Below are 21299 nucleotides of genomic sequence, written 5' to 3' on the forward strand. Positions count from 1 at the left end.
GAGAGAGAGAGAGAGAGAGAGAGAGAGAGAGAGAGAGAGAGAGAGAGAGAGGGGAAGGGAGACGCATGTGGGATTGCCCGGACGTTTGCGCCGAACGCCAAACTTATCCACTCGCCGTTTTCCTTTCACGGTAGTTGAACGAAGCGTATTCGTGTTTATTGTTGCATTTATTTTGTCGAATAAGTAGCAATTATTCATCGTTCGGCCGCACGAGTTTGATGACAGACGGCTTGTAACACACGAGAGATAACTAGATATTTGAGCGTAACGAGACAGATAATAGAGAATCATAGGTTAAGACGGGATAAAAGATTGCCACGAGGAATGACACACACACAAAACATTCTTGCGCGCGCGCGCAACACACACACGTGTGTACAATATGTAGTATCGTGTACGGCGAGGTAGATACGTCACTGGCGATGAGTCAGTGTCCCGACGAGCGTGCGGGCGGGCAAGTGAGCGGACGGACGGACGAACGGACGAACGCGTACTTTTCCCCCGTGGACGTTTGATTACTCAACGCGGTGCTATCGGCGATACCGGTCGATTCGGCGCTCCCGAGTGCTTTCGCGCCGTCATGGCCATCTGCCGAAGATGCCCACCGATGCTGCCATATTAAAAAATGTCGGCGCTTTCTGACTAACATCGGTAAAGCGCCTCATTTTTTATTACTTCGCAACAGTCCGAGGTAGCTTCATTCTGTCGAAATTGCCCATCGATATGACACAGAATTAATGGAAATCAACGAGAATAATGTTTGCCCAATTTTTTTACATCTTTTCAATCGAGTTCCATGACTGCCTTATCAGAGAGTCACTCGGGACGGAGAGAGAGGAAATATTTTTCAATATTTATCTGGCCGTCACTTTAGCTCGAATAATATTTTAATGAATGAAGATATCGATAATTTTCTAAGTATCCTCGTTGTGTCATGAACGACAACAATGACAATACATCCTCCAGATTAACGTCGTGAAAGAGAAAGAGAGAGAGAGATAGAGAGAGAAAGAGAGAGAGAGAGAGAGAGAGAGAGAGAGAGAGAGAGAGAGAGAGAGAGAGAGAGAGAGAGAGAGAGAGAGAGACTGGTTCACGCTCGGCGAATCGCGACGTATCCGGCGGATCGATTTAAATGCTTCGGCGGAATCGCGCCGCGATAGTCGCCGCGTGCGTTTCGCCGGCTGCGAGAGATCGAGAAAGATGAAGATAGAATGAGTGAGTGAGTGAGTGAGAAAGAGAGAGAGAGAGAGAGAGAGAGAGAGAGAAAGAAAGAGCGTAGATATGAGTGAGTGAGAATGCGTATGTGAGTGAGTGAGAAGGGGTGGGGGAGAGGTGGGGCGGGGGGAGAAAAAAAGTATCGCCCCTTACGCACTATAAAAGGACCCTCGTCCGCGCCGCCGCCCCTCTTCCGCCGCTTTTCCTACGCTGTCGCTGCTGTTGCCGCGGCCGCTGCTGCTGCTGCTGCTGGTGCAGGCTGCCTTCGGCTACACGACGTTGCAAAATCGATAATCGCGCCGTCGTTGCTAATCGAATAGCCGCTCACTGCGAGAACGCTGGGGACGCTCCGACATTGCTCCAGCGCGGATATTTTGAACCCGGAGCATCGGGCACCTTTGGCATTTTTATTGCGAACGTCACTTTATTGAGAAAACCGCGAGCTAATGTGAAATGCCGCACACGATATATTTGACGGAACAAAGTGTCCTCAAGGCGGCTTTGCACGAGGGTGCATTTCGAGCACAACACGGAAACGCGACAAGGATCCTTCTGTAAATGCGAGCGGAGTGCATCGATACCTGGAGCAAGCTCTTCGCGCTCCCTTCGTCGAACACAGCTCTTTGTCACTCCCGACCACGTTGCGTCTCCGTTTTGATTGTGACGCATTATCTTGTCGACAACATCGGCTCTTTGGTGATACGACGACTATGTCATCGTTGTCGTCGTCATCATCGTATCTCATAGGCGTGACGAAATCGAATCGTTCGTTACTGAAATGAAAAGAAATAGCCGAACTGCGGACAAGATGAAGCGAGAGAAAGCCGTTCGACACAGTCGTTTCTTCTTCGAATACGCGAATACTTCCTCTTCCCCATGTTTCCTCGCGACGTATGTGTATCGCGTATGTGTATCGTGCGACGGTCACCGGCTCTCCCGCGAAAGGAGACCACGTATCGTATTTTTTATGCGTATCCGAACGCTAAATACGCCCTTTTTATTTCGAGTTCAGTTTTTCGTACACGAGAGTTCCGTATAAAGCTGTTTCAGTTTTGGTATTAAGAAGGCGTAACTCAGTTTTCGAATACACATCCAAAATACGGCCTCAGGACTCGATTTTTGGCGCCTTCGTTGACGCCCGTCTCGACGATCGCGCTCCCTAATTCCTCACGCTGATGCAATTCTCAGAAATACTTCCCGGATTTTCGCACCGATGCCATGTACGTCGCCGATTCCCGACATCGATGATTTGCGACCGAAAAACCGCAAAACCGCGTGTGCCCGCCAGTCCGTTGTTTTGCGCGATGAAGAGACCGAAGAGTCAGTTTAAACTTTGGCGAAGAATACGATTTCGTTGTTGTTCCAATTCTCCTCGCGTCTGCGATACATAGGAAAAATACTGTATCAATAAATAAATAAATCATAAATAATCCTTCGCGTTGGCTCTGTATGAGAGTCGAACGAATATTTGATCACACATCAATTTTCGTAAAGGTTCCGGAAAATGGTATCATGCTTGAAAAAACTTCATTGTCTAGAATATACAAAGGCGCAGTTTGACTGTTAGTCGCTTTGAAGTAGCCGAGCAGTGCACACCTGAAATCTTTTTTAGATCTCAAACTCAAGATTGTACGCGTCATATAATTTTTTTATCACGTTTCAAACGCGTATAGATATTAATTTCTGCGTTTTTCTTAATTTGTTGATAACTTAAAAATTGTTTTATATTATTTACTAAAAAAATTGTGAGTTTCAGCCAAGTTTGTGATGTGTAAGATTTGCGCAGGGAGAGCTAGTCTGTTTTAATCAAAACTATCAAAAGGTTGAAATTTTTACATGCATTAAAAAAAAAATCTCACTATTCAAAGTCCATTTTTAGCGCAATTATTAAGAAAAATATGAGAACACAGATTTAATAACAAAATTGATGTTTTGAAAGTAGCGTCACAGATTATTTTGCAAAAAGTTAATAAATATTAAAATTTTACAACGCCAAGATTTTGTCAAGAAATATATGTTCTTAGTAAAATTCCGTTTTAATTTTGTTATTTAAATATCTTAATTAGAAAACATTTTTCGACTTTATAAAAATTTGTTTTTATTTTATAAGGAATCTTTTTTCATTTACTTTAAAATAACTCACATCTATTTGCAATCTTAATTTTGTTGCTCTACTATCTTATTGTTGAAGCTTTTATACATCTCTGTCCAAAAAATATACCCAAAAATATTGACTTCATACAAGTAAAATTATGACAGTTCAAAGTTTGACAGATTGTATTGCATATGATCAAAAATATGATTATATGTAGAAGAATAAATACATCAATAGTATTCGTCAACAATGTCACAAAATTGAAATAAACTCTCTTCATTTAATAATATTTTTGAAACTATAAAATAATATATATTATAATATTATATTCTTTTGATAATTGGAATATTAGTTTCCATATATACAGAAATTGTAATCATATTTTTACTGAAATCCTGTTATATGACATTAAATAAATCAAGACGAATCTAAACCAAGACGAAAATACTCTATTTTTAACACAGTATTTTTAAAATTAGAGAAATTTCATCTTTCATCTATAGTACAAGTCTTGTTCTTAATAGAAATGTCTTCTAGCATAAGAAGGCATTTTCTGTTACAAATAACTATGCTATAAATTTCTACTATAAATATTCATAAAAAAGGTAGAATATATCTCATAGATTTCCGATTAATAGTTTACCCCTCGTTAGAAGAGAAAACTAATCTTTCAGTAAGAGTTTCTGTATTCGAATATAGGATTACAGAAAGTAACACCTTCCAGCTCGAGTTTCTTTTTTGATTGTTAGAATTTTTTCCTTTTGGAAGAATCCTCTTGCAGTCATATATAAAAGGATTCCGCTAAGAATAAGATTATATTTTTTCGTGTAATGTTCGCAAATTGAGTCGAGAAGATTTATTCCAATTATGGTGCTGTTAGTCAATTCTACTGAATAGTTTTTTTTCGTATAGCTGTCATAGTTGCCACGATGATGCAGGGAACTACCGGATCGTTTGATTGAGCAGAAGGCCACTTTGAATGAACGAACGCGACGTCGTGTACGTAATCGGCCGTAAAGTTTCAGACATTTTTCGGCTGATAACGCATCTCGTTACGCCGTTCGTTATCTACGAAACTATAATGCATCAAGTCCGTCGCGACACTCCGTGCCACCCGCGTCGTTTCAGCGACAGCGATTTATTTTCCAGCAGATATCGAGGCTAATGGTGTTCCCTGCGACGTTCTCCCTTGATCCGTATCCCAACAAGAAACTCTGGAAGCACGATGGCTATCGGTCAGGCGACGTTTAGGATGATTTAAATCGTTCGAACTGTGAATCGCACTGTTCAAGCGACTCCGGCAAATCGTCTTCTTCGAGACCTCCGCTCATACCTATTTTTCGTCTTATCGGCGATGAGTAAGAGGAAAAAAATCACAATCGGCGACGAATCGGTGTTGCGCAATCGGCTCTCGCGTATCGTCGTCGTTTTACATTTCACGGTCATTTTCACGTCCGTTAAACCGCTGAAAATTAGCATAGTTAGCATTTACGTTAGAAATAGTTCTCGTTCTCGAGATACCTGGCGAGCGTCGCGTTTCTTAGTTCGTTTCCCGATTGCTGCGAGAGAGAATGGTATAGTGGCTTCTTCGGGCGAAATTTTATCGTTTAACTCTTTAGTGAACATGTGGGAGTCAAGCTGACTAAATCCGATCAGAACAAACAAATGTCTCTAAATCACATTACGTGTCCAAAAAGAATTTTATAGTAAAAATTACTGCAGAATTCTGTCGAAAGGAATAGATCGACATTCTGCAACAATTGACTATTTTTTCACTTTAAATATACTATTTATAATTCAAGAATGTGCTATTAAAATAATGTACTAATAATATCATGTACTAATATAAATGTGCTATTAAAAAAAAATGTACTATGATTCTACCAGAGTTTATTATCTTTCTTAGCAAAATATATCTTTTTAACAGTCTATTTTGCACTTCGTGTCGTAACGGTATCTACTATTTTTTTAATAGTTACAATAATCGAACAAGAAAAGTTAATCAGTTTTTAAACGGCAATAAGATGCAATAATGCAAATTTCAAGAACTTTTTTCATAAAAAATTAAAGTTTTTTTTTTTAATAGAACTATATTCCCTTTTTAAAAAGAATTCATTTCTACTTCTACTAAAAAATTAATCGTTTGGTTTTCAATTGCAACTCTTCGTCGAGGAGATTCTCATGGTGAATGATTCACCGAGAGCCGCACCGTCTAAAAGTCCATCTACAATGAGATTGGCAGTAGATGCAAGTATAATCGACTGTGGTTGGTCAATTTGCTTACTGCTTACATTTTACTGCCTACTGCCAATCCCATTTATAGATGGCCCTTAAGGCTTCCCACGTAGGCATCGAAAACGGCCACTCTCACAGATAGAAATGACCTTCGGCAAGATCAGATTTCCACTTTTGATGTCGCCGTTTCACTTTTCATGCGTTCGCACTTTTTCACCTTCGCTCTAAGAGGAGCGCCTCGTTCTCTCATTCCACGCCGTGTAAGATTACAACTACTGCTCGCGAATGCCGGATAATCGGCCGCCTGGAGGAGAAGGATTCGGATTGCAGAGAGAGATAGAACGAGAGAAGAGGGTGAGGGAGAGAGAGGATCCGAGTTCCGATCGTCGATGTGGATTCGTGAATCCGCCTGCATATGCTTTGCATATGCAAAGCGGTGACGGATTTACACCTTCCGTTGCCCTGAGTCACACGATTCAAGCTCTCCCGTTATGGATGATTCTAATTTTGGAGCTTTGTAATTATTTGTGCTTTAATTCGTTCGTATTTTGCATGTCACGCTTATCTCTAAACAGACTCTGAAAATCTCTTATTTTTCACACAATCCCAGTGAAATAGGTGGTTGAATGTGCTGCGCTATCGACATATCGCAAATTTCTTTACAGGGTATTCCGCGAGACACAAGGGAGGATCGGTGCGAAATAACTCGTTTCTATCGTCGCGTCCGCGTCGCCGCATTCGAGCATTTCTCTCTCTCTTTCTCTCTCTCTCTCAAACATACACACAGTCGCCACCGCCGCCGCAAAATTCAATGATTCAAGATACCTCATCGAAGCGCTCCTCGCTTGGCGCCTTAATTAACACGATGTCCCCACCCGAAGAGAGATTTCGAGTGGTCGGAGATAAAAAAAAAGAAGCACGAAAACGCCGGGGAATCCGAAACCCGATGGAATTCCGAGACATTTCGCGATCGATCGGCTGCGAAGGGGGTGTGTCGAACCCCCACTCTCCTCCGCATCCCGCTTTTACGCGCTCTCTCGAGAATTACGTAAGCTGAGACGAGCCGAAACGACACGATGGTGGTGCCGACTCGGTACTCGCAATTTCGCAACCACCAGATATATTACAACCTGCGACTGGATGGTTGTCGATCACGCTGACTGGATCGTTGAAGAACATTCCAAACAGCATCACTGGAAACCCGTAATTTAACATGTCCAATTTTGTTAGATGGAATTTGACGCAATGGTAATAATAATTAGAAATACACAAATGAGAGAGCCATATTTAATGTTAAATATATGAGACACAAGATAGTATTGATCTCTGGCTGACGATAAAAATACTATCAATATCTATTTTGTATGTGCTTATGTGTGTGTATGTATGTATATACACTTGTCCCTAGTTATCTTAGAAACCATAAGACGGGGGGCTGATGCGTACGCACATTGACATTTAACGATTAAAGTATCATAAACTAAACACAGACATGATAAACACAGACTCATTGGACTGTGTTTCCGTCAACATTTTTTAGCTTCTATCAGCTTCCGTAACTTACACATAGAAAAATACACCATACTTAGAAAGAAATTTTTTAGATGCATCACGATGAAACATTAGGTTAATTTTGAGTGCACGTCAGAATTCAACCTTTGATACATTGAATGCCGTTTTAATCATTGTTGATTAGCAACGTGATATTACCGCGTATTATTAACATATTTCCCTGTTCTTTTTTTTAAGTTTTATCTGAAATGCTGGATAAAATTTGAAAACAGATAATAAGTTATTAACAGATAAAAATTTATTGTCATCTTAAGTTTCATCTTAAGTTGACCGCACATGATCTATAATGTGTTAAGTTATTTATAAAGTAAAATCTATCGCACTTAAACCAGTTGGTTTTACAACCGACAGAGAGCAAAAAATGAAACAAGGCATAAAATATTGCATTGAAAACAAAAAGCGTATTAATTTACTGTATCTTCAATATCTCAATCGATAGTTGTATTCAATGCGGCAGTTAACACATTAAAAGTGTTTTCCCTCTTTTTTTTTTACATAAAGACTACAGATTTGTTACAAAGAGTGACATTCTCGCTCTCTCACTTGATTGTTAATACAACAACATCGATCGAAGGACTGCATTGCGAATGTTATTTACGAATCGTATTATTATCGTGCATAGTGTGCGGCACCGAGAAGAGTCCCTGGCTCTGTCTGCACTGCGGAGCCGTGCACTGCGGACGGTACGTAGCGGGCCACGCGCTGCAGCACTACGAGACTAATACTCAGCACTGCGTGTGCATAGACTGTGAGAACCTGGCAGTATTCTGGTGAGTCTTCGTTTCCCCTCCGCTTTCACCGTCGCATGCTACCATCTGGGCGTATCTCCCTCTCCCCCAATTGAAACCGGTATAATTTCAAAGAGCAGAATTTTCGATCCCGCGAGACACGCGAAAATATTACCTCACTTCGCCTTACCCAACCTAACCCAACCTAACCAAACCTCGTCTCGCCTCACCTAACTTAACCTTATCTTATCTCACCTCACCTCACCTCACCTCACCTCACCTCACCTCACCTCACCTCACCTCACCTCACCTCACCTCACCTCATCTCACCTCACTCTACGCCGATCGACACGCGCTTTCACTGTCACGAGTAAACGTAGAAATCATTTGCACGCGACTCAAGATGCGGAAAAACTGCAACATATCTTGCTTGATTTCCAGTTATACCTGCGACGAATACGTGGTGAACGACACTACGAATGGGCAGATCGAGAAGATACGTCGTATCACCTTCCGCAAAGACGAGCACAAGGAAAATGAGACGAGCTGGAACACGTCGCCGCCCACAACGCCGTCGTCGAGACGCGACGACGTCGGCCACGACAACGACGACCCGGACGCTCTGTGGAAGGCGGAGGTGGTTGTGAGAAACCTACGGCCGCGGACTGCGCGTAAGAGGTTACACGCTCTTGACGCCAGTAGCGCGGACAATCGACCGGCGACCAAGCGGCGCAGCTCCAAGAGTACCAAAGAGAAGAAGGTCGTCGGTCTGAGAAACCTCGGTAACACCTGCTTCATGAACGTGGTGTTGCAGTCCTTCAATAACATCAGCCACTTCTGCGAGTACCTCACGCAAATGCCGTGCTTGGAGGGCATCGCGTTCGACGAGTCGTCGTTGGAACCGCCCACGCATCGGGGTCGCATTGTCACACCGGGTCGCGCCAAGGAGATGTCCATGAGCGACGCCTTGTTGGCCGAGGAGTTGAGAAAGGTACTGCTGGGCCTGAGTCTGGGTGGCTCCAACGGCCAGGCCATATCGCCCGAGTGCCTGTTCCTCGCTATCTGGAAAGTCGTGCCGAGATTTCGGGGCTACCAGCAGCAGGACGCTCACGAGTTTCTCACCTACATGCTCGACCGACTGCACACCGAGCTGTTACAGTTGCTGCCCAGACTAGGACACGAGCCTCTAGGATTGCGTGGCAAACAAAGCATCGTTACTGCCGTTTTCGGCGGCACTCTTCTTAGCGTGGTAAGTTTGCTAGTCCTGCTCCGAAAAAAAAGAGAGAGAGTGAGAGAGAGCCTCGAATGCACGCAAAAGGTTAGGTAGATTTTTCGAGCGATTCTAGCGGCAGGAAGGGAATCTCTGTGCTCTCAAAAAAGATCGGTACCGCTAGCCAAAATCACGTTCTTCTTCGTTTTCTTCTTGGGAGAAGCGCGGACGAATTATGGATCGCGTTTCCTCGCGCAGGTCCACTGCATGAACTGCCGTACAGACTCGAAGACGCACGAGCCCTTCCAGGATCTCTCGCTGGACATACCGGACAGACTGCAGAGACGGACGAAGGAACAGGAGGAAGTATGCAGTCTGACTTACAGTCTGACGAGATTCTTCAAGGTCGAGGAGCTGGCTGACAGCGAGCTCTACTTCTGCGACAATTGCATGGGCAAGCAGAGGTCCACCAAGAGGTTCTGGATACACAGGCTGCCTAACGTGAGTGTTTCAAAAATACCTGGGAATTTTACATAAGACCTACATTAATCACGAATTTGAAACTTTTATTTCAACGAAATAATTGTTTCGTATCGAAAGAATATGTACATTTTTTCTTTTTGTTTACACATGAGCGATATATAAATATGTGTATACATATTTTTTTATGGTGTTCTAATTTTAATGAACGTAATACATTCACGAACCTGCGTGTCTCGCTCGATATAGTTTGCATGAACGAACGCGACCCGAAAAGAAAGGAGCTTTCGATCGAGCAGAAACACGTCTGACATCGTACTCGACCAACGGTTGACGCTCACGTTGCGCCTGTTTACAGGTGTTGTGCCTTCACATTAAAAGATTTAGGTGGTGTAATTCCTATCGCTCGAAGGTGGACACGCAGGTGGACTTTCCGATGGAGTCTCTCGACATGTCTGCGTTCACCGTACGCGGCGTGACCGGGACGAGATTGGGCGCTCAGAATAGTCACCTTTACGACTTGGCTGCCGTTATCGTACACCACGGCTCTGGGTACGCTCCTAAACAAACGCTTCTAATTACAGGCCGACCGGCTGGTCGGTCCCTCGCTCGCGAGGAAAACATATTGAAACTTTTTTCGTGCTAACAAACTATCACGTGCCACACTCATATCTGATAAGATAACGCAGCACAATTGTATATCTTTGTACGTTTTAAAAAAACGTCCTCCAGCGTTCTTTTTCGAACATACCGGTGATAATTGAACTGCATACTGATCATTACGTATTGATCGCAAAAATTTCAATTTCAAGGCAAGATTTCGTGTTAAGATACTGTATAGATGCGCTACATTTCCATTTGTGATGAAAAGACTATTGTCATTATTTAAATTTTTTCTCTGCAAAACAGAACCGTGATTTACATCATAAAATTTCACATTGCAGTGCGGGTACCGGCCACTACACTGCCTTCGCTGTGCACGACGGTCAGTGGTTCCACTTTAACGACAGCTCCGTGCGGCCGGCGAGTACAGAGTCTGTTGCAAAGTGTAAGCCTTACATTCTGTTCTACGTACGGAAGGAGTTCTCCATTCCACCCCCTTTGTGACGTCGTTTTGCTGACAAGAAGCCGCGTCCCGGCGGTGAGAACCTCGATGACGAGAACGACAATGAAGAAGACGACGATGATGATAATGATGATAACGACGATGAAGTGGAACGAACGAAAGAGAAATAAACGTGTTCCTCGCGAACGAATTTCGATCGCGGGGTGGTGCAAGCAGACGAACAGAGAAAGAAAGAAAAAGCGAAAAAGAAGGGAAGAGAGAATGAGAGAGAGAATGATAGAATCAAGCGGAAAGAACAAGCAGAAATCACAGCGGATCACATCTCGGATGCCGCTTTGAGATCGGAAGAGGAAGCTTCGTCCGCTTATCGCCTATATTATTCAGATAAATGATTGCTCACCGTTGCCAAATCGTACAATCTCGTAGAAGCGTTATTCGTGTCCGTGTTCGCTATCGCGTTTTGACTCGCGGCGAGAGCGACCTTTGAAACGCGATTGGAGTAACCGGTCGGAGATATAATTGTGCCGCGCATAAAAAATCGCTCGAGCGCGTTCCTCCTCGTGCTTTATTAGGTAATTAAAATCGGGTAGATCCCGAATTAGCTCGACGTCCGCGAAGTAGCGAACAGCTTCGTATATTCGTGTACCATGAGAAAGAGAGAGAAAGAAAGAGGGAGATCGACTAATACGGCGCGCGAGCATGCGTATATATCGCTATACAGGTCATTTCCATAATCTTACCCACGACGTCTTTTCCTTGTATCAGGGACGCCGTGGCCTCTCCGTCCTGTCGTTCGCTGCGGATCGAACGACGTTTCCTCGTTTCAGACATTTGCATTTTTGTTGGATTACCAAGCGAGCGTCGTGTGTCTCTACGATGAGTGCGCTCCTCCTCGGTTCCCTTCGTTTCTCTCAGAGGTCACGGTTCCCCCATCGACTTGGTTCTCTCGCGCAGGAAAGCAGGCGAGTAAATTCTATATTTTTCTAGCTGAATAGTGTCGCGCGCGGTGGACGGTGCAGAAGTCACGCCGATCGTTCGGTCGACGCGCTCGAGCTGGCATCGCGCATCGCGCCCAACGAAGATGCGAACAAGAAGGCGAGAGTATGTCGCGCGGTGTATGATTGACGTCGAGCACGCATGCGTATCGTGTCAATGTACGTAGCACGCATGTGGTCGCATGGGTACGTGGAGGCGCGCGATTGTATGCGAAGCGTATATGTCGGTGGGCGAACCTTCCCTTCCTTTCTCGGGGACGGCGAAAAGGGGACAGTGAGAGAAGGAGAGGGAGAGAGGGGGGATAAAAAGAGAGAGAGAGGAAAAAGCGAGAGAAAGGAAGATAGGTAGAGAGATAGAGAGACAGACGAGAGAGAACGCTCGAGGTGGATCGCGGAAACGCATTGCCTTTAGCGTCGATTTTCTTTACGCTCTTACTCGGCGGCCGTCGACCGCCCTACCCCTCTTCCCCTTTCCTCTACCTTCCCCTCCCTGGCTCCTCACGCTGCCCCCCGATCGAATCGATTAAAGCCCTCTTCGGTAGCGGAATAACGTGTAATCGCGTTCCTCGTGTAGTCCTAAAACGCGAAAACGACTGGTCTTCTCGGTAGATAGATCTTTTTCTAGGCTTAGCGTGCGTGCGCGCGCGGCATCGTTGTTTCGAGGGAGCTGAAAAGCGCAAATACCGTATAGGGCTGACAACGTTATTTCTCAAACAACCAGCCACCCTTCATCCTTTTCCTCCCCCATCACCCCATCACCTCATCTCTTCATCTCACTCTCCGTTCCTTCGTCGTATCATGTATCCACGAATACTCACGCATGCACACGTATACACACGCATACATATACGACGTATGTGTATGCGTTCATACACATACACATGTGTGCGTTTGCACGCATTCACGCATGCATACATATATGTATACATATACATATGATCCTTCTGTCCTCTTCCTCTTTCTCGCCCTCTCCTTAAATCCGATTTTGGATAAAATATATTTGCAAATAGCATATGATGATTTGGAATATGTATCTATAAATGTAATCAAGTCCATATATAAAATATACGCTATATTATAGGTGTCATATATCATATATCATATATTTTATATATGCTAAATCACTCATAAATAGTTGCTCGTTATTCGCGGGTATATTTTACTCAATATACTACTCCGAAAACCCTTTTCCAGTCCTGAAAGACTCGACGACTCTTATGTGATTATTTAAAGACTTATTTTTTCTATAATGATAACGATAATAATGATAATAAGTTAAATGCGTAGCGAAGAAACGTTTTATTAAGGCGATAACTGCGATAATGCGCATCTTCGGCAAAGACTCTTATTCAAGTATGAAACATGACGGAAGTAAGCGTGCAAATAATATTATTGAACAAGTATGTACGAACGGCGAATAAATAAAGAACATGAATCGACGATTGTGAGCGTTTCGATCGTGCGCCATCGAGGCTCTCTCTGATCGTTCATTCACGCCCGATCATCGCCCCAAGTATTTCCAGTATCCTAATTCCTTGCGTGCTGCGTTTAATTAGGATACTTTAACCAATTACTGGCCACCTGTAGTTCCTTATTTTTTACCAAACTACATGTAGCAAATATCTTCGAAGATTCGAGACAATGTCTCTGGCAAATAGTTCCAAAAAGAGATTAAACATTGCAATAGTTCATAAATAATAATAAATGATAATTACATAGAGTCATTGTTAAGACTTTTGAGTACTCACTGTAGAATTTGGAATCGATGACGTAAGGAACAGGAAAATCAGTATCTTGACAGTCAATAAATAACCGTAAAATGGAGGTGACAAAATCACGAGGAAAGGTTAAAGAGAAAGATTACATGTCACATTAATTTTACGGCTGTTTATTGTGACTGACAAGGGAAAAGTTTCTGGAGTATTTTATAAGTATGCTTAGGTGATCAGAAGTATTCTCTTTCATACAGATCTTTTTTTATTTGAGAAAAGTATGTAAGAATTTTCAATGTGTTATTTCTCGCTTTTAACGTTATAACCCAAGATGGCCGCAGCGAGTGTTCAGGAGTCTTAAGTTCAATTAAATTCTAATTGCAATTCTATGTACAATACCGAAAGTAATGATATTTAGATTACTTAAGAGTAAAACATAATATTTTTGCAGATGACACCCGCAACGTAAGCGATCAAAGGCGACAATACTATCTCTTCATTATCATCTAAAAAAAAAAAACTAACTGTTGATACTCACGATACCTCATTTCCTGCTTCAAGATCCCAAAGAAGAGATATACGCCATCGCATAACATCATGAAAGTAAATGTGAAATACCTGAGTGAAATACTTGGTTTAACTATTTAAAGATGCTGCGTGGTTCTTATTTAAAAATGTTCTCAAAAAGTGATATACAAATTTTGAAAAAATTGATGAGAATCCATTTAGAATCGATTTATTTACAATAAAATTTCTACTATTATGTGTGTATCAAGTGCTTTAGAAAATACAGAGATATATATTGGCATCACAGTTTTAATGCGATTTTGTAAGAAAGTTAAGCTTTGTGTGGATATTTTTTATTAATTTTTTAAAAATTAATAAATAACTTTTTTTGAGGACGTCCTAATCCATACAAAATATATATCTAAGAGACATCTTCCCTTATAGAAATATCATACTAAGAATCATTGATAATTACTTATTATCCAGTATTTTTAATACTGAAAATAAGTAATTATCAATGATTCTTAGTATGATATTTCTATAAGGGTTAGAGGCATATATGTAAAAGATATCTTACTTATTTCAAATGTCTTTAAGATATCTGTGAGATGTATTTTAGATATTTGTATTTAGGAAATGAAGTCATACAGATTTTCACATTAGAGTTTACGCGTAAATTGATACTTTATGTTCTCGTGTGGACAAAACGTAAATTACGTATGAAATGTCATCTATGTAGATAATGAGTGATCTATGGTAATCGTTGGAAGAACGTATGGCTCAAAATTTAAGAAAAGTATATTTTTAATCAACCTTTAAAAGCCTGGTGTAAAAATTTATAAATGCTGTTTCTTAAACAATGTTAAAGTGCAATGTTAAAGAATTTTCTAGTTATGTTTTTATGTACAAAGAATTAAGTCTACCAAACTGTCACATAATGAAATGAAAATGTCATTTAATTTGTTATAAAAAAATTCAAATATTACACTTATAATTAATACTCGAAACAAATACGATAACTATCTTATAATGCAACTACTCTTTTTTGTATATATATTTTTTAATATAATTTGCAATATTCTATATAATTTACATTATCTATATATAAAAAACAACTGTGTATACACATCACGTAGAAAATACGTCAAATGTTCGCGTAGAATCATAATGAGTAGGTATTGTGGAGACCAACAGTCGGTATTATCTCAAAGGATAATGAAGAGGCGATATTGTCGCATTTAGCTCCGTGATTACTCAATAATACTATAGTACCCGTTGCTGATACTATCGTTAAAAGTATCGAAATATACTAAAAGTCTATTCTTCAAAAATAAAGTAAAGCTACAGATTATTTTAGTGCTTTTAAAAGAGAGAATATGCTAACGAGCAATATAAAATTACTTTTTTCTTTTCCACAGAAATAAACTGGACTTTTTCGTTTTAGAAGATGGCACTTGTTTCCTTATAGATAACCGATGCTTAGGCGGCGTAATTAAGCAACATAGCCTCAAACAGAGACAACCAGACAAGACTTCTTCTATCTCGTCAATTTCAGGGCTAATGTCCACATCGATATCTCTTTTGCCTCTTCCCACTGATAATGCTACATGATCAGAAATCAGCGCATCGCGTTGTTGTTGCTGTACTTCCGGAGAATCACCACGATCAATGTTCGACACAGATACTTTGTTGGACTGAAGGTTTTTCGCAAGAAAAATCGAATATTGATCTTTCGAATCGTCCATCTGATCTTGTTTTCGCAACGTTTCGCTATTTTTCATTACCTCTAAGGGAGCCTCCTTGAAGCTACGAACCCACAGATCATCCCGATCGTGTCGCCTATAGGGATGATCCTGAGAAATCGCTGTAAGACTCGACGTCTTCCTCAATACGTTCCCCCCGAAGATGAGCATCGGATTCGACCTCGCGACGCGATGAACGATCGAATATTTGTCGCGATTCGTTCTGTGGGTCTCCTCACCCGATGAATACTCCGAGCAACTGTTGGCTCTGGAGTCCACTTGGCAGGCTCGATTTTTGTAGATGACCTCAGCCGGCTTTGCGGTTTGAATATCACTTCGTTGTTTCGTTCTTCTGAATTTTGGAGAAAACACCTGCATGAAACCCTTTATCCGGGATTTCGAGGACAACTCGTTCTCCTTTTGATCCTGCTGGACGCAGTACAGAATGTCCGCAACGGTATCCTCCAAGCCCGCGTTGGCCAGTCTCGTTATGCTCGGGTGCATCTTCAGCTGACGCGTGGTCTTCTCATTCAGCTGGTCGTCCATCTTCTCGTCACGAAAGTCTTTATCGGGCATCTGGGAATCGATCGTATTCTCGCGTTTGAAAGAGAGCGCCACCGACGCTTCTGAGATCGTAAAGGGGAAGCGCTCTTGGCTCTTCCTCTTCTTCCTCTTCAGCTCGTCGCTCAAGTTCAACATCGATGAGGATATTTGCGCGGCGAAACTGGAGGTCTTTTGGGTCTTGCGCAACTGGAACACTGAGTCTTCCGGTTGCGCGACCTTTGACCACTCTGGATTTTGATTGAAGCTTGACTCGTCCTTCCAAGGTTCCAGGTCGTCTCCAACTCTTTGCTCCTTAACGATTTTCTCCATCGCCAATCGATTCGAAGACAGGTCACACGCTTTTCCGACTGTCGACTCGAAGCACTTCCTCTTCCGCAAGTGTACAATTTCCGGTTTGTCGTCACACGACCCACAATGATCCTTGTCCTCTTCGTCTTCAGGATATTCTTCGTCGTTGTTCGACGCCCACTCGTCCTCTGTTCGCCAAGTGACATTTTCCCTCACATTTCTCGCCGACTCCACCTGAGACGACCGGCTCACGTCGTTTCTGTAACTTGACAGACATGACAATTTGGTAGCGCTCATGACATTTGTGGTCTCTGCGCTCCTCCGCAACATGCTGCGATCTGACCGCGATTGTAGGTCGTCATCAACCATCGAGAAGCCTCGATTGCCGAGGAAAACTACTTCACTTGGACAGAACACAAGCGGGCAACTCTTCTCGCCACGTCTGTTTTCGACTGGAATTTGCGCTCTGCGACGCAGGTCACCTTCAAGTTCAGCACTTTGAGGACTCAGCTGATTTGAAGAAGGTACACTCGCATGCTCGCCTTCGTTCACTTCACATTCCGTTTTCTCATCCTTAAACATGAACGTGTTCGGACGTGTTTCAACGATCGTGACTTCAATGTTATCATTTCTCGATCTCGACAAAGCATCCTGCTCATGGATCCGGTAATACGAGTTGACATCTAGTTGTCGGGGAACAATACCTCTACACACCTCAGTCGGAACATTATTTGGATCAGTGAGTTTTATTTCCTCGTAATTCACGATTTTACTCTCTGAAGTCGCGCGATATCCCAATTTAGTCGCGCTGCTGGAACATACGATCTTACTGCTGGAGACTCTGACGGGTATTCTGGAAGGAACACGCGACAGAGCTCTTCCAGGCGATTGCGAAATCGAGGGCCTCGGTACACGCCACGTTTCTCCTTTTACGGTAGGACACGAAACTTTACAGGATGTATCGAAGGTGTCTTTTCCGCGATGATCTTCGTGTTTTCTGACGTGGTCTCTCTGATCCTTTCCTTGCTGCAGGGATACGACTGATAAAGCTTCGATCAGCTCGTGCGGGTCGACAGGCTGCACTGCGGAGCACTCTCGACTGTATGCCGAAGTCGAGCACGAAATGTCTTGCGAATTTAGCGCGAGCATGGGCACGTTTGTCACGTTGGTCGCAATGTCGTCATCGTATTTATCCGACACGTCGGTGTCATTTTGGAATCTTTCGCTGGAAAGTGTCTCTTTCTGCCGGTACATTTTCGGGGTGTGAAACGACTGACTGTGATCTTCGCTCCCAAATGGTTCCGAAGTCTGCGAGGATAGAGCCTCTTCCGTGGTGTCGTTTGGAATCCTTTCGGTCAAGCGTGTCGAATCATCAGTCTCTCTCGTGACAATGTCTTCTTCGACGATTTCCGAAGAATGATCTTCTAAAGCTTTGCAAAAGCCGTTATCGAGTCGCCTGGTGGGGCAATTGAGGTCGAATCGGCGATCCTCTACGTTGTCGTGATGCACTTCGGACGTGATGAGACGGGAAAGGTAACTTTCTTCTTCCTCGTTGTATGAGTCTTCGAATTCGGTGCAGCGTCGTGAATCGTCTCGATGAATCTGACGATCGTCGCTGCGTTGTGAGGTTGAAGGCAGAAGATTCGGCAATATCGATTCTGTGATGTCATTCCGCGCCGACATGATGGGCATCTTCTTCGTGGGTTCGTCGGCAAAAGCGGGCTTGATCTTCGGCGAGGACAATTCCAAAGTCGCGATCGGATCGCCGATCTTCGAGGCGGTTGGATGACAGTGACTCGTTTCCTTGACGGACCCCGATTCGCTGCTGGAGCTCAAGTTCCTCAGAAAGACACTTGATGTCGGGCGGTATCCGCCGATCCTCCTCTTGGGCCGAACGTGGCTGAAAGAGAACGGCGACACCGATCGCAGATCGGCCGATCTCGAGTAGCTATCGCGAGGCACGAAGGACACGTCGCGCGTTTCGATATTGACGCGACGGGGGAAGCGCGCCGTGGACGGCTCGGACAAGGAAGTGGGTCGAGGTTGTCGGCGAAGTATCGGCTCGATCGCGGGCAATCGCAAGTAATCGCACTCCTGAGTCGATCGGGCCGCAGTGGACCCGACGGGATTCAATTTGTCGTGGTTGTTGTCGCCGTCGTTGTTCCCCTCGTCCTCCTCGTCGTCGTCGTTGTCGCAGTGGGTAACTCTGAGGGGGCCGACGGGTCGCGAAATCACCATCGCTTTGTCGTCGAGGCGCGAACTTCCCAGGCGAACACGCGCCCTCCTCCGAGCTCGGGCGTCCATCGGCCTCCTCAGCACTCCCAAGGAACCCTCGGCTCCGGCCCTTTCTTCCCTTTCCTCCCACTCGTCGCTCTCCTCGATTCGATTCGCCGCTCCGTGCAGGCGGAGAAAGAGCTCGCGTTTCCGACTGATTCGACGACCGAGCGCGGCCACCCGGTCGGCCAGCGGAGTGAATTCGTCCGACGACGGCAAGTCCTGAAGACGCCGCCTCAGATCGGACGCCGAGCTCCCGCTGGAACCGCTGGAACTGGACACTTGAGCACCCGACGTAGCCCTTATTACCTGATCTGATCCGGGTCGGTTAAGTGTTAGACTACTTCGACACTTCGAACGGAACGATAGAGGTTAAGATAAAAGTACCAATGTCGAAACTTAACCCTGGACATTCCTGTAGTTTTGGACTTTTAATAGAGGAAAAATGTCCAGTAGTCGGCACGCTGTTTTTGATTTGAGGATTTAAAAGAGAACGGATAAATAAATAATAAATTTTCATTGATAAATAATTAATAAATCATAAATCCTCGTGCATGTCTTGACGTTTAAAGGGATCCAAGCAAAGGATGCCGCGAAAACTGGTGAGTGTTGTAACGAGTGCCGACTATTGGATACCTCCTACAAATATTCAAACTTTCAACATATATTCTATGTGGAAAGTTTAAATATCCCTATTTAATGACTAAAACAATAGGAATATCCAGAATTGAATACTCCAGGTATTAGTGATTTTACTTTACACATTCGGGTCGTGTAATACATCACGTGTTACCTGATAATCGCCAACGCGTTAATTCATTACGTTAAACGATGTGTGATCGCACGTACGAAAAGAAATCAGCGAAGATTTCAGAACGGAAATGACATTTGCGCACCTTTTGGCAAAGATGTGGGACTGACAGTGTTTATTTCGGAGACATTTGCGGGATCATCGTTTTTCATAGTGCACTGACACGATGTTATTGTCTGAAAATTGCTCCTCAAATCATATTTAACCAGAGCTGACAGAATTGTACGTATTATTAGAGTGACAGGTCGCGCTTTTGTCGCGTGAGAAACAGAAGAATAATAATTTCTGTTCTCAAGGGAGGGGAGGGCGGAGGGACGACTAGATTGGACGCGCATCCAATGACATCCGTTCACGCGATCCAGGACAAAGTTCTTCGGACTGCTTTATAATATGATTTTATCACGGCAATGTCACGATTACACATATAATGTCGTGGAATTTTAGTACTACTTTTTATCGATATTTGTCGTCAGAGCTCGCGCACAAAGAGAGTCTAGATAAGATTATATTCTATTCCACCGTGCTTTATGATTATTTATGAAACAGCATCTATCTCGAATCTCGTGTCTCATATTTGTGCTGACTAATTTCAAGCAGCTGTCACTAGACATGAAGAAACAGGAATTTATCCAACATTTATGTACATATTTTCTTGCGGGAATTTTTAAAGCGCCACGTTAATATTCACAGATAATGTCATAGTTACGTCCTGGCCATGTCAGATTACTAGCTATTTAACCTATTTACCTTTTATTTTAATCTAATATATCTCATACAGAGTTCATGTGCGCAACATCGAAGTCATATGATGTCATCAACATTTTTTCCATTGCAACGATACTTTATGTCTTCAAAAACGTTCTTTGATTGAGGCTCAGGTTTGATTAAAGTTGATTGATATATTTTTATTTCTAAAAGGAATCGATTTGTTCTGTAAAGCACCAAAAATACTTAAGAAATTGCAAACGAAAAGACTCGATGGAAAAATATGTAGAAAGACATTTTGCATACCTCGCGTCTTTCTGCAACCGTTTAAGAGCAACGAGATCGGTAAAACGCGGTGAACGGGTTAGGAGGAGCTAATCGGAGGAGGGTGATAAGCTCGAGAGACGCATTCGGAGGCGCACGAAGGACGAGCAATTTGCATTGCGTCGACGCGCAATTTCCGCGATACGACGAGCGCATTACGACAAGCGCGCTTAATGCATCCGACGGATATTTGCGTTAATGAATGCGTTACTCGAGGAACCGACTAAGTACGCCAGCCGGCGATCTCGATAAAATAGCGAAGCCTTCAGCGCCGTTTCACGGAGTTGGGTGACTGCGAAGAACGGCCATGAGAAGAGCGTAGGTTATTCCGATCACGGCGGTGCACCGATTTGATCCTGCGGATGCGCGCATCGCGCAGAATGCACCGTTTAGAGAAAGGCGTCACGCAAGAACGCGTCGCCAGGTGCAGGAATGCATCACGGTATGATGCACCTGCGTTGCGATTTGTGCCTCTCGATCTCGCGCTCGTGCACTTTCGCAAAACACATTAAAATATTTCCATACTGTTGTGCGCGAAAACACGGCATTACAAAGTGCCAATTACGATACTCCGCTGCTCCGTGCAGGCGAGCGTGCCTCCGACGGAGACGGTGCAGTCGGCGCCATTAGCCAGGTCGCGAAAAGAAATTTTTCGTCGTCTCCGACGAACGAGAGCTCTCGACGGTGCGGAGCTCGAGAGGAAGGCGAAGACGCTATTTTGCGGGGAACTGCGCGGCGGAGAGTGCGGTGGAGCGCGCGCCGCATCCGCCGCGGTT

The 21299-nt window shown here is 43.6% G+C and overlaps 1 protein-coding gene across 1 annotated transcript in view; it reads left to right on the forward strand.

Moving 5' to 3' along the window:
* The window catches only part of LOC116849393 (ubiquitin carboxyl-terminal hydrolase 3-like), a 16548-nt gene extending 3510 nt beyond the window's left edge, over window positions 1-13038 (forward strand). Inside the window, exons 2-6 of the mRNA XM_032826520.1 lie at window positions 7740-7887; window positions 8287-9094; window positions 9314-9556; window positions 9894-10087; window positions 10480-13038. Of these exons, the coding sequence (XP_032682411.1) occupies window positions 7740-7887; window positions 8287-9094; window positions 9314-9556; window positions 9894-10087; window positions 10480-10642 (1556 nt within the window). The 3' untranslated portion in view covers window positions 10643-13038. The remainder of the gene's footprint in view (window positions 1-7739; window positions 7888-8286; window positions 9095-9313; window positions 9557-9893; window positions 10088-10479) is intronic.
* The last annotated feature ends 8261 nt before the right edge of the window (window positions 13039-21299 follow it).

Source organism: Odontomachus brunneus, unplaced genomic scaffold, assembly GCF_010583005.1.
Source record: "Odontomachus brunneus isolate Ranch 3 - 2012 unplaced genomic scaffold, Obru_v1 Obru_scaffold_114, whole genome shotgun sequence".
Classification (NCBI taxonomy): domain Eukaryota; kingdom Metazoa; phylum Arthropoda; class Insecta; order Hymenoptera; family Formicidae; genus Odontomachus; species Odontomachus brunneus.